Source organism: Mytilus californianus, unplaced genomic scaffold (assembly GCF_021869535.1).
Source record: "Mytilus californianus isolate M0D057914Y unplaced genomic scaffold, xbMytCali1.0.p SCAF_3, whole genome shotgun sequence".
NCBI classification, from domain to species: Eukaryota; Metazoa; Mollusca; class Bivalvia; order Mytilida; family Mytilidae; genus Mytilus; species Mytilus californianus.
The window spans coordinates 130355052-130375669 of NW_026262679.1; the positions used below are offsets into that span (position 1 = coordinate 130355052).

Sequence of the window (20618 nt, forward strand, 5' to 3'; positions counted from 1 at the left end):
TATCAGGAGTCTTAAGCAGAAACCAACTAGAATCAATTAATGACTCTTTTTTTGTCTGTTACACAATTTCTTGATTTACAACTTTCCCTGAGGGAAGCTGTCAAAAAAATTTCAAAAACTGGTGGGCAGGGTTATCTCTCTTGCAAATTAAGGCGATTGTAACAATTCGAATTGTAAATGCAAAAATCAGAATGTATTGTGTAATTCGAGGTGTCATGGTTCGCACTTCTGCTCCAACAAATAAGAGCATTGTTTATTATGTATAGTATTGTAAATGGAGTTATCAGTGGGTTTCATATTGATTCATAATTAAAATTAAAATTATTTTTTATCATTTGATTTGAAACTTATTTTATGTAAAATATTGTACAAGTTATAAGTGAAATTAAGCCTTATTTTGTACAAATTATAATGTGTACAGGCACTTTTTGTACAAATTACAATTTGTACAAAGTCAAAATACAAATTATAATTTGTACAATTTTTTTGTACAAATTATAATTTGTACAAAATGATAACTTGTACACAACATATATATAAGACACCATATGTGCAAACAGTTCATGCTAATTAGGGTTATTTGAAAATCTTACAATTTTGTATATATTTATTTATGTTATTTATTTATAGATATATACATCAAGTCAACATCTTTAGTTATCATATTGTTAGATTATTACAGAAATGATTTGAAATTTGAAGAAAAAAAAATTATAATTGCTCCTTAATTCACAACAAATGTCATCAAATATACCAAAAATGCCTTGCAAAGTTACATCATCCCTATCATTTGATATTAGCATCAGTGTTAATTGTTAATAATTCCAATAAAAATATAGGCACATCCCATGACAAACGAAAATACAAATGCCACCAAGCCTAATCTATCTAAAACTAAAGCATAGTGTATCCATAGTTCTGAATTGTCTGTGTCTTTTTCACTTTCAGATGCTCTCTCTACTGCCTTCTCCTTTGAAGCTCTATTTTCGTCCAAAGTGTTGAACAGCTTGGAAATGATTTTGTCCTTTAAGAATAAGATAATTAGAGATATGAACTAGACATAGCATGAACTATTGCGATTGATCAGATTTGGGCCATTTAATCAATTTCCTCGAGTATGGAGGGTGTTACACGTTTAGAAAAATTACAACAGCTAACGGCATTTGAAGTATCATGTTTCTATGTTATATTGAGAAATAGCTGATGAAAACATAGTAATAGTTATCTTCCTGATAAATTTAGCAAAAAGAATTTGTCGAAACTGAATATGGTAGACAAGTAGCCAAAGTAATTCAAAAATTGAAGCATGAGATGTAAGCCAAGTTCAATGAAATATTTTATATTCCAGACGCAATGCAACATATCTTATAGAAAGCTGTCTATTTTTGGAGAGTGCATGCTGACCTACATATTTGGCTTGGTTTTTTGTGATGAGAAGAAGGGTGTCGGCGAGGAGCTGTCTCATTTGCGTATATATTCGATTCAATATAATACTAAGAAAAAAAGTTAGAAAAATTGGCTTTTAAAAACAGGCTTAAATAGTAAATATCTTTGACAGGGCCCATAAAACCTAATATTATAAACACTTTTTGGATTAATCAACAAAACACAAAGTAGCGATAAATATGTCTGTCATATTTGTTTTTCGCAAATTGTTTTGTTATAAATTAGGCCGTTAGTTTTCTCAATTGAATTGTTTCATATTTTTCAAGTCGGGGCCTTTTATAGCCGACTATACGGTATGGGTTTTTCGTTTTAACTTTGGTGGATAGTTGTCTCATTGGCAATCATAACACATCTCCTAATTTTTATATAAAGTAAGCTTGAGGGAAACATACGGTTTACCAACCCATCATCAAATCCAAAGTTTCACTTTTTATTTGAAAATATGTAATCATCAAAGGTGTAAAAATATTTTAAAAAAATTGTTTCGGCTACAACCATTTGTCTAATAATAATACAGAAGCTGCTTAATGGTTGGACAACAAGTTTACGTATTTCTGTCATTGGTTTTCAGGATAAAATAGTAAGTAGAAATTTACTAATGATATGTGCATTTTACATGCGTTTAAAAACAAGTATTGAATAATGAATAATATCAAGACAGGAGATTATTCAACAAATTGTATTATTGTATCCCGAACAGCTAGACAGACGTCCCACTTTAGCAAGGGTTTCACTGCAGAACAGGAACAGTCCAAGGAATAGCATATTATCCGAGTCAACCCTTGAAGTTTTATTTTTGGAAGCCTGCTTGTCGATTGGCTTTAAAGAAGTCATAGGGTATATAATAAATCATGATTTATAATTTGTTGACACTCTCCTGCATAAAGAATCAGTAGTATCACTAAATTGCGTATACATTGCCTAAAGGAAATCCGTCCACAGCATTCCGATTAAAAATGAAACGTTATTGGTGCAAACATTTCCGTTTTTTTTTTGTATGAAAAAATGATAAATTGACACCTATGGTCCTCCACCCTTTGCCAACCCTTGATATTTCATTTATCAGAATTATCAAAGAACATGAAAAGAAATCATCGTAAATATACATCAAAAACTAGTACACATTTTTGTTTAGGGGCCGGCTGAAGCACGCCTCCGGGTGCGGGATTTTCTCGCTGTGTTTAAGACCCATTGATGGCCTTCGGCTGTTTTCTGCTCTTTGGTCGGGTTGTTGTCTCTTTGACACATTCCCCATTTCCATTCTCATTTTTTATCAAACCTTTTGGCTAAAGACGTTATAGAATTTAACAAATTGCATCGACATTGAAGGCATTATGTTGACCGTTGATGTAATTTTTTTAGTTATCTGTGTCCGGGCCCATTTCATTGCTTTCTCATTAGCGTTTCCTCTATATCTCTTTTTTCGTATTTGACAAAAAAATCTCAAATCAGTGTTTGCATTAATGATCATGAACCTAAATAGTAGCATATTAACGAATTGATAAAATAAACTATTTCAAAATCAGAATCCTCATTACAAATAAAAGTGAAATCCTACAGAAGTAGATGTAAAACAAGTACTATACTGAGACATAAATTACATTCTAATGTCATTATAAAGTTATATTACCTGATTCCAGGATGTTTTATATCTGTTTTGTATCTTTGGCAGCTTTACACGCGTGATAAACGCAAGAGGTTTTAATAGGTAACATTTTGTGAATCGTGACATCGTTCTATCTCCTCTGTGGTGGATATTTAAAACCATTACTTGCCATAATGATGATCCACCACTTAGAATTAGTGTAAAGCTAAAAAACATGGCTGAAATAAGAAAACACATGATCATACAAATCATTTATTCATTTATATCACAGGGATATTTTGATATACATATTTTTTTAACAATTGGCAATTTTCATGTCGACGCACCCGATCTCGCTCCTTTTGAAGTTTTGTTTTTGTATCTTTCTAATAGATTTATGAGATTTGAACATCACTTATTTAATGTTGCCTCTAATTCATGTAGGTGCATCGGTGGCCGAGTATTGCATCTAGCCTGTCAGCACTGAGGTTGTGAGTTCGAACCCCGCACGTGGTAGGTTCAGTCGACTCTAATCTTAACTGACTAGGATTGCCAGTTTCCCTGCCTAAGGTCGGTGGTTCTCTCCGGGCACTCTAGCTTCCTCCACCAATACAAACTGGTCGCAATGATAGCCAAATATGGCTATCTATATTGGTTTTAAGATGGTGCATCTCTCTGAGGCAAAGTTGGTCTCTTCAAAACTTTATTGGACTTGATGCTCTCAAACTTGTTTGTCATGTTTTTCTCTGACTGTTAATGACGTCTTTACACTAAATCCATTGGATGTTGGATGTGTACTAATTAACAATTTAGTCTTTTTTTTATTAGTTGTTAATGGCTTTGAACTAGCTGTCAGTAACTGCGGGTACTCTCAGATCTGTACCAAGTGTCCTTTTTGCTGTTAGGGATGAGGGATGGATAAATATCCTGCCACGTCCGGCCCGTGTTTATGTTTGATGTTTTTCTGCTTTGTATTGATTTGATGAGTTGAGCCTTTTTCAACTGATTTTTATAGTTTGTTCTTATGCTGTGCTGTTACACCACTGTCCCAGGTTAGGGGGAGGGTTGAGCGCTCACAAACATGTTTAACCTCGCCACATTCTTTATGTGCCTGTCCCAAGTCAGGAGCCTGTAGTTCAGTGGTTGTCGTTGGTTCATGTCTGTCATATTTGTTTTTCGTAAATTGTTTGTTATAGATTAGGCCGTTAGTTTTCTCAATTGAATTGTTTCATATTTTTCATGTCGGGGCCTTTTTATAGCCGACTATACGGTATGGGTTTTTCTCATTGTTGAACGCCGCACGGTTGCCTATAATTGCTTACATCCACTTCATTTGAACTTGAGTGGATAGTTGTCTCATTGGCAATCATACCTCATCTCCTTATTTTTATATTGGTATATAATGCCTTGGATTTTTGTCTCATACAGATTTCAATATACTAAGTATTTCTGTTTATGATAATGTAATATGATGCATTCTAATTGCATTCTTTAAATTAGTCTCTTTTCTCTTTTATCGTTTGTGCAATTTAAGTTGCTCTATTGTATATATAATTTAGGTTATTTTTCGTCTACAAAGATTACTTAAAATGATTTCCTAAAAAAGATAAAAGAATAAGATAAAGATATGTTCATCGACAACATGAAATACAATATACAAAACGTGTTTACAGCGTTTCAAATTATTTTATTTCTCTAAGACTGATGTAAAGTTTAAATTACTCACCAATCCATGGAGTGGAATCAGCAGATGGTGGCAACTTGTCAGCAACAAGCAACTGAAAAACAGACATCGCCAACATAACCGTTAATTCTAATCCAACCTTCTCGCCGGAATCAACAGGTAGTAAAAATCCAAACGATGCCACCATTGTAATCAAAATCGATGGCACTATTATATTTGTTACGTAATAAGCAGGTTTTCTTTTCAAGTGAATATAAAAAGTCACATCTACAAAGGGCCCCGGACAGCAACCGTAATATACTTCGTGTCTTACGACTGGTGCTTTTTCAATTATCCATTCAACATTTTCTTTCATGGACGATAAATCGCCTGCAATGTCCTTAGATTGAATATCTAGTTGTAAACCATTGTATGACCACGATCCAAACATTAACTCGCATACTTGACTGTCGAAAGGGAATTTGGCGACGTCAATAGGACACAAAGCTTCGATTTTGGTTGGGAAGTTGTAAGTGACATAACCATCCGCATTAATAAGAGCCCTGTAGTCTTTGAATCCATAAAACTCCGCCGAAATGCTACAAAACATGTTTTAAATGTCAGTTGAAAAAAATGAATATTTTATGTTAATTTGTAATTGGAATGCAGAGTTATAACCTTAAATACTTTAAACCTTCATATAAGATGTGAAACAATTCTAATGAGAAAACAAACGGCTTAATTCATAACAATACAATTTACTAAAACCAAATATGACAGACATGAACCAATGACAACCGCTGAATTACAGGATCCTGACTTGGGACAGGCACATAAAAAATGTAGCGCGGTTAAACATCTTTTTGAGCGCTCAACCTTTCCCTGACTTGGGACAGTGGTGTAACAGCATCCATATGAGAAAGTTTAAATATCAGTTGCAAATGGCTTAACTCAATAGATCGGTACAATGCACAAAACAACAACTAACATAAGAACGATAGCCACAAAGCACCGATGTAAAGAGAGGCGAAAGATACCAAAAGGGATAGTCAAACTCATAAGTCGAAAACAAACTGACAATGCCATAGCAAAAAGAGAAAAACGATAAAAAGACAAACAACACAGAACATAACATACAAAACTATCGACTGGGCAACGTAAGAAAATTCGCAGTTACTGAAAGTTAATTTAAAGTCAATTACAACTTCTAGATAAATCATGTTCTCCAAGATACCATGCACTAGAAATACCAGAATGTATTTCCAGATAAAGAATTTGAAAACTTACAGAATAATTTTGCCAGTGTAGGAATTAATACCCGTAACGTCATAAAATGGGTTTATGTATGTATTAACGTTTCGGTTGTGTTTATTGATAATCTAACTCTTCTTTGGCTACAAAATAATCTCGTTTATGTACACCATAAGCATTCACTCGACAAATTAGAGTAATATCAGGTGGTTCTACATATGGGTAGCACTATGTATTTACCTACTCATAAAGTGTAACATCAGGTTTCCATCTAAGGTCTATGGTTAGCACTTTGTATTTACCTCTCATAAAGGGTAACACCAGGTTTCCATATAAGGTCTATGAGTAGCACTATGCATTTACCTCTCATAAAGGGTAACACTAGGTTTCCATATAAGGTCTATGGGTAGCACTATGTATTTACCTCTCATAAAGGGTAACATCAGGTTTCCATATAAGGTCTATGAGTAGCACTATGCATTTACCTCTCGTAAAGGGTAACACCAGGTTTCCATATAAGGTCTATTGGTAGCACTATGTATTTACCTTTCATAAAGGGTAACATCAGGTTTCCATATAAGGTCTATGGGTAGTTCTAAGTATTTACCTTTCATAAAGGGTAACATCAGGTTTCCATATAAGGTCTATGGGTAGTACTATGTATTTACCTCTCATAAAGGGTAACATCAGGTTTCCATATATAGTCTATGGGTAGCACTATGGAGTCTGTACCGTTAAAATCGTCAGGATTCCATCTGAGATTGCAATCTATCCATCCCTAGCAACATGACAGAAATTAACATTAACAAGTATAGTTACATTAAAAAAAATAATGTTTAAATAATGCATTCTCTTTCTTCGTCATTTAGATTTAATTGGTTAAATACATGAATTAATCATTGACATATTGAATTTGACATCAATAAACTCACCAGTCGCATCCACATGTTGAAGTGTACCAGTTGCTCTGGTTCATCCTATAACAAGAATGAAAAGAAGTACTTATAGACAATGATCAACTTATGTAGCAACGAAACGTTTTAATTTCGTTAAATATTGACTGCTCTAAAATATACTTTTCGAAAATTTCTAAGACCTTTCTACTTTTTGTTTCTCTATTGTTGCTATGAACTGACTTATTTGACAATTGAATTACCAGCCACAACGTACCTGTAATTATATGAGTATTTGTTCTTATTCAAATAAATAATGAGGCATCATAATGTCATGTGATATCAAGATACATTGTGTGTTCACTGTATGTAAATATTGAGGCATCCTGATGTCTTGTGATATCAAGATACATTGTGTGTTCACTGTATGTAAATATTGAGGCACCGTGATGTCTTGTGATATCAAGATACATTGTGTGTTCACTGTATGTAAATATTGAGGCACCGTGATGTCTTGTGATATCAATACACATTGTGTGTTCACTATATGTAAATAATGAGGCATCATGATGCCGTGATATCAAGATACATTGTGTGTTCACTATATGTAAATAATGAGGTATCATGATGCCGTGATATCAAGATACATTGTGTGTTCACTATATGTAAATAATGAGGCATCATAATGTCATGTGATACCAAGATACATTGTGTGTTCACTATATGTAAATAATGAGGCATCGTGATGTCATGTGATATCAAGATACATTGTGTGTTCACTATATGTAAATATTGAGGCATCATGATGTCTTGTGATATCAAGATACATTGTGTGTCCACTATATGTAAATATTGAGGCATCATGATGTCATGTGATATCAAGATACATTGTGTGTTCACTATATGTAAATAATGAGGCATCATGATGCCGTGATATCAAGATACATTGTGTGTTCACTATATGTAAATAATGAGGCATCATAATGTCATGTGATACCAAGATACATTGTGTGTTCACTATATGTAAATAATGAGGCATCGTGATGTCATGTGATATCAAGATACATTGTGTGTTCACTATATGTAAATATTGAGGCATCATGATGTCTTGTGATATCAAGATACATTGTGTGTCCACTATATGTAAATATTGAGGCATCATGATGTCATGTGATATCAAGATACATTGTGTGTTCATTGTATGTAAATAATGAGGCATCGTGATGTCATGTGATATCAAGATATATTGTGTGTTCACTATATGTAAATATTGAAGCATCATGATGTCATGTGATATCAAGATACATTGTGTGTTCACTATATGTAAATAATGAGGCATCATGATGTCTTGTGATACCAAGATACAGTGTGTGTTCACTATATGTAAATAATGAGGCATCATAATGTCATGTGATATCAAGATACATTGTGTGTTCACTGTATGTAAATATTGAGGCATCATGATGTCTTGTGATATCAAGATACATTGTGTATTCACTATATGTAAATATTGAGACATTATGATGTCTTATGATATCAAGATACATTGTGTGTTCACTATATGTAAACATTGAGAGCGGAAAAAAAAATTGTTTGGTGGAGACTTTCACCCGTGATATGAAATAAAACAATGTAACAAAATAACATTTCAGTGCTTTTTTACAAACAGAAATCATTGTTAATATACTATCTTATGGCTTGTTAGAATGATTATTAGGTTATATATTTAAAGCAATTGCTCAGGTGTGTCAAGTTTACTACGTGCCTTGCATATTAAGTTGGAAAAACAAAACTCAAGGCATCTCTGACAATGATTGAAACAATACTTTTAAAATGTGATCACGAAAGAAATAGACCTACAAGCGATATAAGTTGACGAATAGCAATATCCACAGTCACATTAACTTTCTCATAACCTGGACACAAGGGTCGAACTCCTGCTCCGTAATTTGCAAGTAGTGAAGTTGAAAGATTATTTAGTACTGACGATGAACCTAATAAAAAAAAATAATGGTTTATATAAATTTTCTGTTTTTAAGTTTTCAAATATTTTGACTATGTTGTTAATTTTACAAATCATATTTGACATTTCTAAGATCTATTATTACATATTTCTATTACTCTCATAAAATATGAATTATTCAGCGTAACCGATGAAATATTTTACAGAAACTGTGTTGTGTGCAGTTGATTTCATTTGAAAATGACATTTGACCTTGTTGTTGGTGTAGCCTGTTGTTTTGTAGTTATACTGAATAACATTTTTCCTGTTTTAAAGCAACATTATTTTCTACTTTTTAAGCCCGTCTATTTTGTCGTAAAACTAACTTCTCAACTGACCCTCATCGTCGACTTCTATGTAAAATTATGGCATAGAGGATCTATTATATATAATATATAATGACGGAAGATAATACTAATATATAACATAAATATAACAGAGTTTCAAGAATGTGACATTCCTTTGGTTGAAACAAGATCCAGCAAGAGAATAAAGTTAGTTTTATCGTTTATCTTGTTTTTATACATCTTTTTGAACTAAGAGTAGAATAAAAAAAATATGTAAGAATAAATTAAACTATACTTCAAATTCTACTCCGTGCTCGTTCCGGGCGTTACTTTACATGTACTTACCATAAGTAACAGTTCCTTTAGAATCATCGTCAGTGTTGTCCTTAATAATCTTGCCTGATCCTACAGTATGTTACAATCAATTGTATATGTTTATGTAATAGTATGAAGGGTTTTGAAAAAGTTCATGAAAGTTGATAAGTGCGACGATACCGATAGAACATGTTATTCATTTAGTTTAGACATTCTAGTTGTCAGTAACTACGAGCACTTTCATGTCTGTACTTTGTGTCATTTTTGTTGTGAGGGATGTATATATTCCCTGCCACGTCCGGTCTGTGTTTTGTTAGATATTTTTCTGCTTTGTATAGATCCGATGAGTTAAGAACTTTTCGACTTATTTATATAGTTTTATATCCCACCGTTCCATGTTAAGGGAGGGTTGGCGCCTACAAATATGCTTACGTGCCCGGAAATTTAGAAACGATCCTGGTAAACTTACAGATCCTTTAAATAATCTTATTCTAAAAGGTTACCAATTCAACACTGTAATTAGATCTTTGAATATTGCTTTTATTGGTGTATTAATATTGATTTTGTTATCAGTAAATTAAAAGCAGTACATATAATGCATACATGTATAGAGACAAAATTTACCATCCATGCTCCTACCTTCTGATTCTTACCAGGAAAATTTGTCAACGAAATCGATATTTGTGTTGTTATTGTATAATGATATGTTTTATATCTTTTATTTTGATAATTCTGCATTTAAAGTACAATGTACCATGACTTTAAATTAATCGAAGGCTAGGAATTCAAAATTATCAATTTCGTTGACTTCGTATGATAAGGAAAACCATAGATTCAGGTTTACAACAAACTTATATTTTACTTTAGACTGCTATGCCTACAGAATTTGTAAAACCACGAAACTTAGTGTCCACAGATATTCTTTTTATCCTCAATCCACGTAACTAAATCAATCTACATTGCACATAGTTTCCAACGTAGTACATTTCAGTTGATTTATATCTTTGTTTTTTCTTGCAATTAAAGTTTGAAAGAAGATTGTCTTTTGAATGTAAAAAGAAAAGGAGTTTGAAGCTAGATGATATAGCTTTTGTTCTGTTTGATAGATTCAACGGTCAAAGAAGTGCACTGAAACATACAGGAAATATAAAAAAAGTTTAGATTAGGGCGATAGTTTGAATTGTTTCACATTTTTCATGTCCATGGTAGGTATAGTGTCCGGCTAGGCTCGTGGTTTTTCGAGTGATTTGATCGGGTTTTGTTCGAGTGTGACCACTTTATTTCGAGTTAATATGATCAAAAATGTAAACAAACAGACTTCCTTTCTGACAAGACGTGATATAGAAGCTTAAGTTTAATATACACGGTTATGCAAGGTGTGTTAGTATTTGAGATAAAAAGATATTATTGATCCGACATTATTTTTCGTTAAAAAAGTTCAATTTAGCCTTACAATGCTTTTATTCCAAAATACAGAATAAAGCTATTTTTATACACTTACCAATGCAAATGTCGAAGGAAATGCATACATGGAATCTATATATCCTTAGATATACAGACACTTTACAAAAATTCTTGTTATTGCATTGAAAACGACATTTTGAGACTAAATTCATTTATATATGTCCGTGTTTTTTCGAAAGCAGTCCGGGCTTTTTCGAGTGCGTTCGTGTTTAATCGAGTGGTTATACAAATTTCCTATAGCTTTAAATGTTATGTGTCAGTGTATTTACCTTTAAAAACAATAAAAAAGGTTCAAATTAAGTACTTTTCAAGGCACGAAACCAATGCATTCATCAGTTTGATAATCAGTTTGCTTACACTTACATTCTATAAAGAAGTATCCTTCATTTGTATATATTGTTGTTTGTCACATCTTATAAATTACACGTACAGTATATATTCGTGATGTCAACAATCAAATGTAAGCATAGTCAATTTGGATTGAGACGTACATACATATACCATCTTGACAAGCATAATATACTTGTGGACTTCCAGCATGGCTTCAGAAGCAAAAGATCTTGTGAGTCACAACTAGTCATAACAGCAGAGGACATAACTAGAAATCTGGACAATAAGCAACAGGTAGATATGCTTATATTAGACTTTAGTAAAGCATTCGACACAGTACCACGCCAGCGTTTGTTGAAGAAACTTGCATCATATGGTATCGATGGAAACATACTTGCCTGGTTAGAAGCATGGTTGACACAAAGAGAACAACAAGTCACACTGGAAGGGGAAAGATCAAGTACTGCTAAAGTAACATCTGGCGTACCACAGGGAACAGTTTTAGGACCATTGCTGTTTCTCCTATACATAAACGACATAGGGAACGACATAACATCAAAAATTCGCCTGTTTGCAGATGATAGCTTACTATACCTAGCAATATCAACAAAGGACGACTGCAAACATCTACAAGAAGATCTTGACAAAATGGTAAAATTGACCAAAGTTTGGCAAATGATATTCAATCCTTCAAAATGTTATGTCCTTACAATAACCAAAAAGAGACAAACCATCAACTTCAATTACAACATCAATGGACATATCCTGGAATCAGTCGCATCAAACCCATACCTAGGATTTGAACTTACCAACACAATGTCATGGGACAAACAAGTTAACAAAGTAGTCACTAAAGGAAACAGAGCACTAGGCTTCATACGAAGAAATGTTGGATCCTGTCCAGAGGAAGTCAAGAAACAAGCATATCTTGCCCTTGTCCGACCTCACCTTGAATACGCTTGCAGCGCATGGGACCCTCACCTACAAAAACATATATACCAGATTGAGATGGTCCAGCGCCGTGCAGCACGCTTTATCAAAAGCAACTACTCAAGAGAGCCTGGAACAGTTAAAACTCTTTTAGAAGAATTGAAACTGACACCATTAGAAACTAGAAGAAAAATAGCACGTATAACGCTCTTTCATAAAGCCATCCATGAAAAAGTTGCTATACCTATTCCATCGCACATTTTAAGACCTAGAAGAACTTCGAGACTCCATCAACCGAACACAAAAAGATATGTACAAATCAGGCCAAACAAAGATATTTACAAATACAGCTTTTTTCCGAGACTGGAATAAACTACCAGATGAACTATTAGAGATTGAGAGCAGTGAGGAATTCAAGACCAAACTCACCAAGCTTCTCTGTAGTGGCTAATAAACACAAACAAAAGATAGATGATGTTTTTAACCTGCACCTGTACATAAATTTTGAGCACAATTTGGAACTATTGTTAGTAAATGTTATATAGAAGGTTTTTTGTCATGTTGGAGGACGTCAAAGTTAAATTTATACTTGAGTGATGGGTCAAAGTACCCTTTTCGAGTGACGACATAGCGAAGATGTAGATGTAGATGTAGATGTAGATGTGTTAAGCTGATGAACTATTCATTTTATTGTTAATTATATATGAAATTTTATTGAAATTTTATTGTCAATAGGAATAAAAACGGATCAGATTAAGTGTGTGTGTGTTTTTTTTTTTTTTTTATTAATGGATTTTTTTTTGTGAGGCGGAGGGCAGGCCTCTTTTAATAGAATATTTTTTATAACATAGCATTTTTCTGATTCTTCACTGCTGTCCTGTAGGTTTCTTACTCCTTTTTTTAATAAACAGCTGCGCCATGAGCGCATGATACGCCCTTCGCGATTTTAAAGAATAAAGTTCAATAACTTCTCAATGTCATATCAGAAATTTATGAAAAACTAAAGGTAGTTTATCTTAATCTAAGTCACCAAAGTTTCATGAAAACTGCCCAAAGCACTTTAAAAATATTGTCCGAAAACTGGAAAATCACCCCTTTTTTGTTTAATAAAATCCCACAACTCGGAAACGTAAAATCTAAAATTTATAAAAATCGAAATGGAGCTTACCTCAATAGATATAAACAATTCACCGAAGTTTCATGGAAATTGGTTAAAGCGTTTTTGAGTTATTGTCCGACATGCTGACGACAGACGGACAGACGGACGGAAGGACGGACAAAGGTATACCGTAATACGTCCCGTAAACGGGCGTATGAAAACTCCGATGTTCACCATGAAAAATGTTATTAACTGTGACAACAAAAGTAGCATGCAATGAAGTTGAAAAGATTATGAGTCCCCTGCACTATGTTCTTAAGACCGTTTTATAAAAGATCCAGTAATTTCTAATTTAATACTGGAAAGTTTTGCATTTAATTGAAAAGGGTTAATTTTGATCAACGTAGTAATATGTTTTTGTGATTTATTGAGAATATATGATATTGTCCTTCACTTAATTACAGTTATAAACTAGAAAAAGTAATTTTTTAAAGTCAAGAATACCTTTTTTTTATTCAAATTTTCTTTAAAAAACCCGGATCATTTGTTGAAAAACTCGGACGGTTTCACAGTTGCTCTCGAAAAAATCCGGACAATATTAAACACTGAATTTTTTGGTTAAATACAAGGAAATTGTGCTTCTTTGTTGCTCAAAACATGTATAGTATTCAAAATAAGATGGATTTTCATGTAAAAAACTATTATAATTACCAAATAGAAGTTAATTGACCTTATAGCATGTTTTATCACTCGAAAAAAAAACCATCTACACTCGAAAAACCACGATCCTAGCCGGACACTATACCTACCGTGATGTCGGGGCCTTTTTATAGCTGACTTTACGGTGCGAGTTTTTTCCATTGTTGAAGGCTGAACGATGACCTGTTATTGCCTTATCTTCTTCATTTGAACTATGGTGGCTAGTTGTCTCATTGGCAATTCTTATTTTTTTTACTATCCCACTTACTTCATATTTGTTTCATATTTTTCATGTCGGGGCCTTTTAAATAATTTATGTTCATTCTATGTTGTCTACATGAAACAATTCAGGACAGAGATGCAACTTATCTTTTAGATTTATCTTTTTTGTTTCAAGAACGCTCCGCCAAAATGTTAAGAAAAAAATCAACGATAGAATTTTTACTGCACTTATGTGTAGACGCAAAAATATTTTCAAATTCTTTATTTCACTAAGTGTATTATAATTCAGGATATAATTATTCAGTTTAACCTTAAAGTTGTAACAGTGTGTTATTGCCATGTATCAAGGGAACATTTTACAACAAAAAAAAAACCGGTTAAATTATGAATTTTCGTTCTAAAGTATTGCTACTTTCCTTAAAAGTCCTTCAATATGAAATTTCTGGGTTTTCCCTTAAAATATACAAATTTCGAACCAAAATATCTTAAAAAGTAAGTCAAGAAGGTATATTTTTCTTTGCATATTTCAAAAGTACACATTGAAATTGACCATCTATCAAAATTTCAAGAAAAAATTTGCGGAGGATCTCTACTGTATCATATGCCCTTAAGCCTTTTTCAATTGATTTTTATAGTTCGTTCTTATGTTGTACTGTTACACCACTGTAGGAGGGTTGGGATCCCGCTAACATGTTTAACTCCGCCACATTCTGTATGTATGTACCTGTCCCAAGTCAGGAGCCTGTAATTCAGTGGTTGTCGTTTGTTGATGTGTTGCATATTTGTTTTTCGTTTGTTTTTTTGTACATTAATTAGACCGTTAGTTTTCACGTTTGAATTGTTTTACATTTGTCATTTCGGGGCCTTTTATAGCTGACTATGTGGTATGAGCTTTGCTCATTGTTTAAGGCCGTACGGTGGCCTATAAATGTTAATTTCTGTGTCATTTGGTCTCTTGTGAAGAATTGTCTCATTGGCAATCATACCACATCTTCTTATTTATATTAACCTAGACACATTCATGTTATTCTAGTTCAAAGCAAATAACAACAAATACAAAAATTATGTATCTAAGACTAAAATATCAATCAGTAAGCATCCAACATCCAATGGATTCCATGTAAAGACATGTTTTACAGTCAGAGAAAAACATGACCTTGTGCAATGATAAAATGATTATGTGCCTGTCCCAATTCAGGAGCAAGTGGTTGTCGTTGGTTCAGGTCTGTCCTATTTGTTAATTAGGGCCCCGCCGAATGGCGGGTCGCCTTATAGTGATCAGTCTGTCCGTCCGTCCGTCCGTCTGTCCGTCCGTCTGTCCGTCCGTCCGTCCGTAACAAATTGTGTCCGCTCTATACCTAGAGAACCGTTAAAATTTCATACTTTATACTTGACATGTATATTAACCAACACCAGAGGGTGTGTCATAATGTTTGTACAATATCCAAGGTCAAAGGTCAAGCTCAAAAACTTTGGTTTCAGTTGACAACCCCATGTTCTATGGTAAAGATCGTGTCCGCTCTATATCTTGAGAACCGTTATGATTTCAAAGTTTATACTTGACATGTAAATTAACCAACACCAGAGGGTGTGTCATAATGTATTTACAACTTCCTAGGTCAAAGGTCAAATGTCAAGGTCAAAAACTTTGGTGTCAGTTGACAACCCCATGTCCTATGGTAAAGATCGTGTCCTCTCTGTATCTTGAGAACCGTTATGATTTCAAAGTTTATACTTGACATGTATATTAACCAACACCACAGGGTGTGTCATAATGTATGTACAATTTCCTGGGTCAAAAGTCAAGGTCAAAAACTTTGATTTCAGTTGACAACCCCATGTACTATGGTAAAGATACAATTTTTTTACCACACGTTATTCACAGCGGGGCCTACAGAGATGGTTCCCATCTCCATGATGTCTAGTTTTTCGTAAATTTTTTTGCTATGAATTAGGCCGTTAGTTTTCTAAATTGAATTCTTTCATATTTTTCATGTCGGGGTCTTTTATAGCCGACTATACGGTATGGGTTTTTCTCATTGTTGAAGGCCGTACGGTTACCTATCATTGCTTACATCCACTTCATTTGAATTTTTGTGGATAGTTGTTTCATTGGCAATCATCTCCTTATTTCTATACTGTTTTATTTTTAGTATGGTGGGACTATGGAAGTGAGCAGGGTAATGTAACTATTCAAACAAGACTATCTTAATGCAATTTGTTAACCATTGAGTTATTGTTTATTTTTTACCGACGTGAAACTCAGATCATTTATATTTTGGAAACGCATTATCAAATTTCATATTTAAATAAAGTGATCGTAGAATTTAAAGTTTTCAGTCCGTTTTTTTTTCTTCATTTTTCGCATCTTTCAAGACCTATTTCTTAATTTAACCAAAAACTTAAAATAACGATCCTGTAAAGTAAGACGGTAGCTCCCGTAAATAAAGATGTTATGACAATAATGCACAATTGAATTGATCAATTGTAATTGTAATATATATCTGGGAGTAAATAAGATCGAATTAAAGAAAGGTTTGCTCAGTCAATATACTACTTCTTCAAATAGCAAATTACTTTTATGTGCATTAAATTATAACCCAACTTTCAGTTACCTTAACTATATCATGGCAGCCAGTTTTCAGTTACCCTAACTATATCATGGTAGCAAGTTTTCAGTTACCCTAACTATATCATGGCAGCCAGTTTTCAGTTACCTTAACTATATCATGGCAGCCAGTTTTCGGTTACCCTAACTATATCATGGTAGCCAGTTTTCAGTTACCCTAACTATATCATGGCAGCCAGTTTTCAGTTACCCTAACTATATCATGGCAGCCAGTTTTCAGTTACCCTAACTATATCATGGCAGCCAGTTTTCGGTTACCCTAACTATATCATGGCAGCCAGTTTTCAGTTACCCTAACTATATCATGGTAGCCAGTTTTCGGTTACCCTAACTATATCATGGCAGCCAGTTTTCAGTTACCCTAACTATATCATGGCAGCCAGTTTTCAGTTACCCTAACTATATCATGGCAGCCAGTTTTCAGTTACCCTAACTATATCATGGCAGCCAGTTTTCGGTTACCCTAACTATATCATGGCAGCCAGTTTTCAGTTACCTTAACTATATCATGGCAGTCAGTTTTTATTGTTATAGGATTTCGAGGTAATCGGAGAGAACAACCGTCCTTCGACAGGAAAACCGGCAATCCTTTGTTAATCAAGATCGGAGTCGAACACAATTCATCACGAGTGGGGTTTGAAGGCTAGTAGTGATTATTGTAGATGAATGGAATAATTTGAACATATCAGTTCGAAATGTAGACTCATTATCAAAATTCAAAGTAGAATTAAAAAAACACGACATTCGAAATGAGAATCAATCTAAACATTATTTATATGGTCCAAGAAAATTGAATATAATATTAACCCAATTTAGATGCTCGGCATCCTTCTTGAATTGTGACTTGTTTAGAGCTAACATAATATCTGATCCAACATGTAAATGTGGTTTGGATATTGAGGACATGCACCATTTTTTCTTTGATTGTCCTTTATATCTAAATGAAAGGGCTATTCTTTTTAATGGTCTCAGCTGGCTTCCCGAAGGCTGCGAGTTGGACTTAAAACTATTGGTTTTTGGAAAAGAAACTCTGGCCTATGATCAAAATGTGCAAATTGTTAAACAAGTATTCAATTTTATAAAGAGATCAAAACGATTCCTCGTAGTATAGTATCAGCATAGGTAAAACGCACATCATCATCATTATCATCATCATCCTAATCTCTGTCGTTCTTTCCACATTCCCTCTCCTTTTTTCAGTATAGTTTAGTAATATTTATGTTAACTTGTTTATATTATATGATGCATGCTCATGTTCAATTTGTATTGTTATATATATTGTATTGTGGAGAAGACTTTATAAGTATGTTTTACTTGTGTCTGATCCTTTTTTGCTTTGAGCAAATAAAATATGTTTAAACTATTGTAGATGAACTTTTTACACTAATCGGCCACCGAGCGTAAGTGTAAGAATGTTATATGCAAACAAAGATGAACTTTTTCTCAAATACACGAAATATACTAATAATGAACCTCATAATAAGTAGTTGAAAAATATTAAATAATGATCACACTGTCTTGCGGTGCAGTACAAACCATTAGCAAGCTTAACCTTTAATGGTTTAAAAAGTATAAATACAACCTATTTATGTTTTCATAGTCCTATAGTCTAGTGATCATGCCTTAAGATATGGTCAAGTTAGCTCTTACGACCTATACCAGGTTTATAACTGGACAAATAAATCAGCACTTTAACCATACTAAAATCTAAATTACTACACTTGGCTAGATAAAAAAGTAAAATTACATTTTCGCGTTCGCTTTCGAAGATTCTCTACTTTTTGGCGACTTAAACATATTTTTCACATAAAAAAATTGGTTAATGTCCCGGATTTGTACTTTCATAATCATCACGACGGGTGCTATATGTGGACTAGGATCTGCTTACCCTTCCGAAGCACCTGAGATAAGCCCCGGTGTTTGGTGGCATTCGTGTTGCTGACTCTGTAGTTTTCTATGTGATGTTTAGTAGACTGTTTTGTCATGGCATTGTTAGTTCGTTTATGACTTCATATGCGTTTGATCATTCTTATGTTATCTTCCGCCTCTCTATCAAAATAACGTAAATTTCCAGTCAGAATGGAAACGACCTTTATTAACCTCTGTAGTTTAGATTTTACCCCCGTATGTATAAATGAGTTGATCGTTAGGGTTGTTTACATCTCGTGCGAGGTATAAAGTGAGGCAATTACTTAAGTTTACATTGCATTCACCTACAACTTTCCTTTACTCTTGTGTGTGAGTGTGTATATGTTAAAGGGGGTTGTTGTCTTATTGTGTCTTTGTATGCATACTTTAATTGAGAGGTGGGTATTGTTAAGGAAATTGTACAGGGACACTACTAGTATCTGCTATTTTATTTCAGTTTCGATTCCAATTTGGAAAAATATCCTGCTTTTCTGTTTCGAGTTTTCTTCAATTCATACAAAAATCAGCTGCTGTAAGTGCATTTACGCAAGAAATTATCACGCTAAAATCATTTAATTTAGAAATAACCCATCGATTAAAAAATAACGTTAAAACGGTAGAATATAGTTTTAAAAAATCATAAACACTATAATACCTTACCAAAAATATATAATTCCATCAATAGAAATAGCACAGTTCCATATTTCCCCATACTTAAGGAAATTATATTCTATGCTTGATACTCCAGCCTGTATCATCAGTGTTTTAATGCATACTCAGCTTAAAGGTTAAGATATATATAAATATGATAGACCTGTAATCCACAGCATACAAAATTTAAATTCTGCAAATGAATTATGTCCAATTATCCTGGATTACTGTTGTCATAAAATAATTACCGATGTATTTAAAATGTATTAATACATTATTAGCGGTAAACATGCAACTGTAAAGCATACTAAATTATTTGTCTTTTCAATTCATCATAGTAATTAATATCTTACACAACCGCGATTAATCAATCTATGGATTTTAAACCCGTATTTTCACTACATTTTTTTAAATCTTCATACATATCAGTCACAGCTAAAAACATTATACTTTTAGATTTGTCGAGACATATAATCTAATTTCAATATATTTTCATATTTTTAGTTAACCTAAAACAAATACGATAATTAGTTTAACGATTGAAAGCATTATTATATTACATACAGTAAGAAATGTATGATATAGGACTGCTTTTACAAATACACTTGAGAGATATATGCAGAAAACAATCCATTGACAAGAGCTTGATCAATTGATCTTGGTTCCTATAGATTGTTTACTATTGTCGCTGTTGTTCATGCATCCATCTGTCCCGAACAAGAGACAAAATTAAATGTATTGTATATTGATGGAGTAACTTGTAGACAGGTCGTGAGAATTTCCATGTGCAAATATAAAAATAAAACAATTTTGAAATTAATAATTACATGTTGTTTGATTCTTGATTTGTATAAAATTCAAAAACACACAATTAAATAGATACAGAACATTCAATATAGCATTATAGATATTTATTTTTTTACAGAGGATGACCTTGAGGTCACTCCGATGTATTGCTATCGCCTAAATTTCCATTATGCAAATTAGTTTTGGGATTTCAACCGATCTATAAAAATTATAGATCCGCGGTCATTACAAGGGAAAAAAGTGCATTTTTATACCTGCGATTCCGTTCTCCGTTCGTACGATGTTTCATCAAAAAATGGAATCATTTCAGTTGTTGATTTAGTACTGAAAATTTGACTGAATTATCTCCTTATTAAATACGGTTTTATATGTTTAATAGGTGTTTAAGAAAGAGGTCAGGTGCTCATGTTCATTCATAAAATTATCGTTCATTCATG

The 20618-nt window shown here is 33.3% G+C and overlaps 1 protein-coding gene across 1 annotated transcript; it reads right to left on the reverse strand.

Moving 5' to 3' along the window:
• Positions 1-594: 594 nt before the first annotated feature.
• Positions 595-19577, reverse strand: LOC127736231 (neuronal acetylcholine receptor subunit alpha-10-like). The gene is made up of 8 exons (XM_052246818.1): positions 19384-19577; positions 9473-9532; positions 8699-8832; positions 6878-6922; positions 6614-6723; positions 4758-5293; positions 3077-3270; positions 595-1024 (listed from the first exon to the last, which is right to left on the reverse strand). The coding sequence occupies exons 1-8, from the start codon at positions 19433-19435 to the stop codon at positions 809-811; spliced, it is 1347 nt and encodes a 448-aa protein (XP_052102778.1). The 5' UTR covers positions 19436-19577; the 3' UTR covers positions 595-808.
• Positions 19578-20618: the final 1041 nt, after the last annotated feature.

Excerpts from the sequence above, each read along its gene's own strand:
- LOC127736231 (XM_052246818.1), bottom strand. The coding sequence starts at position 19,435 with ATGGGGAAATATGGAACTGTGCTATTTCTATTGATGGAATTATATATT. Across the intron at positions 9,533-19,383 it reads GATGGAATTATATATTTTTG|GATCAGGCAAGATTATTAAG; the intron begins GTAAGGTATTAT and ends AACATACTGTAG. Across the intron at positions 6,724-6,877 it reads TCAACATGTGGATGCGACTG|GGATGGATAGATTGCAATCT; the intron begins GTGAGTTTATTG and ends TCATGTTGCTAG.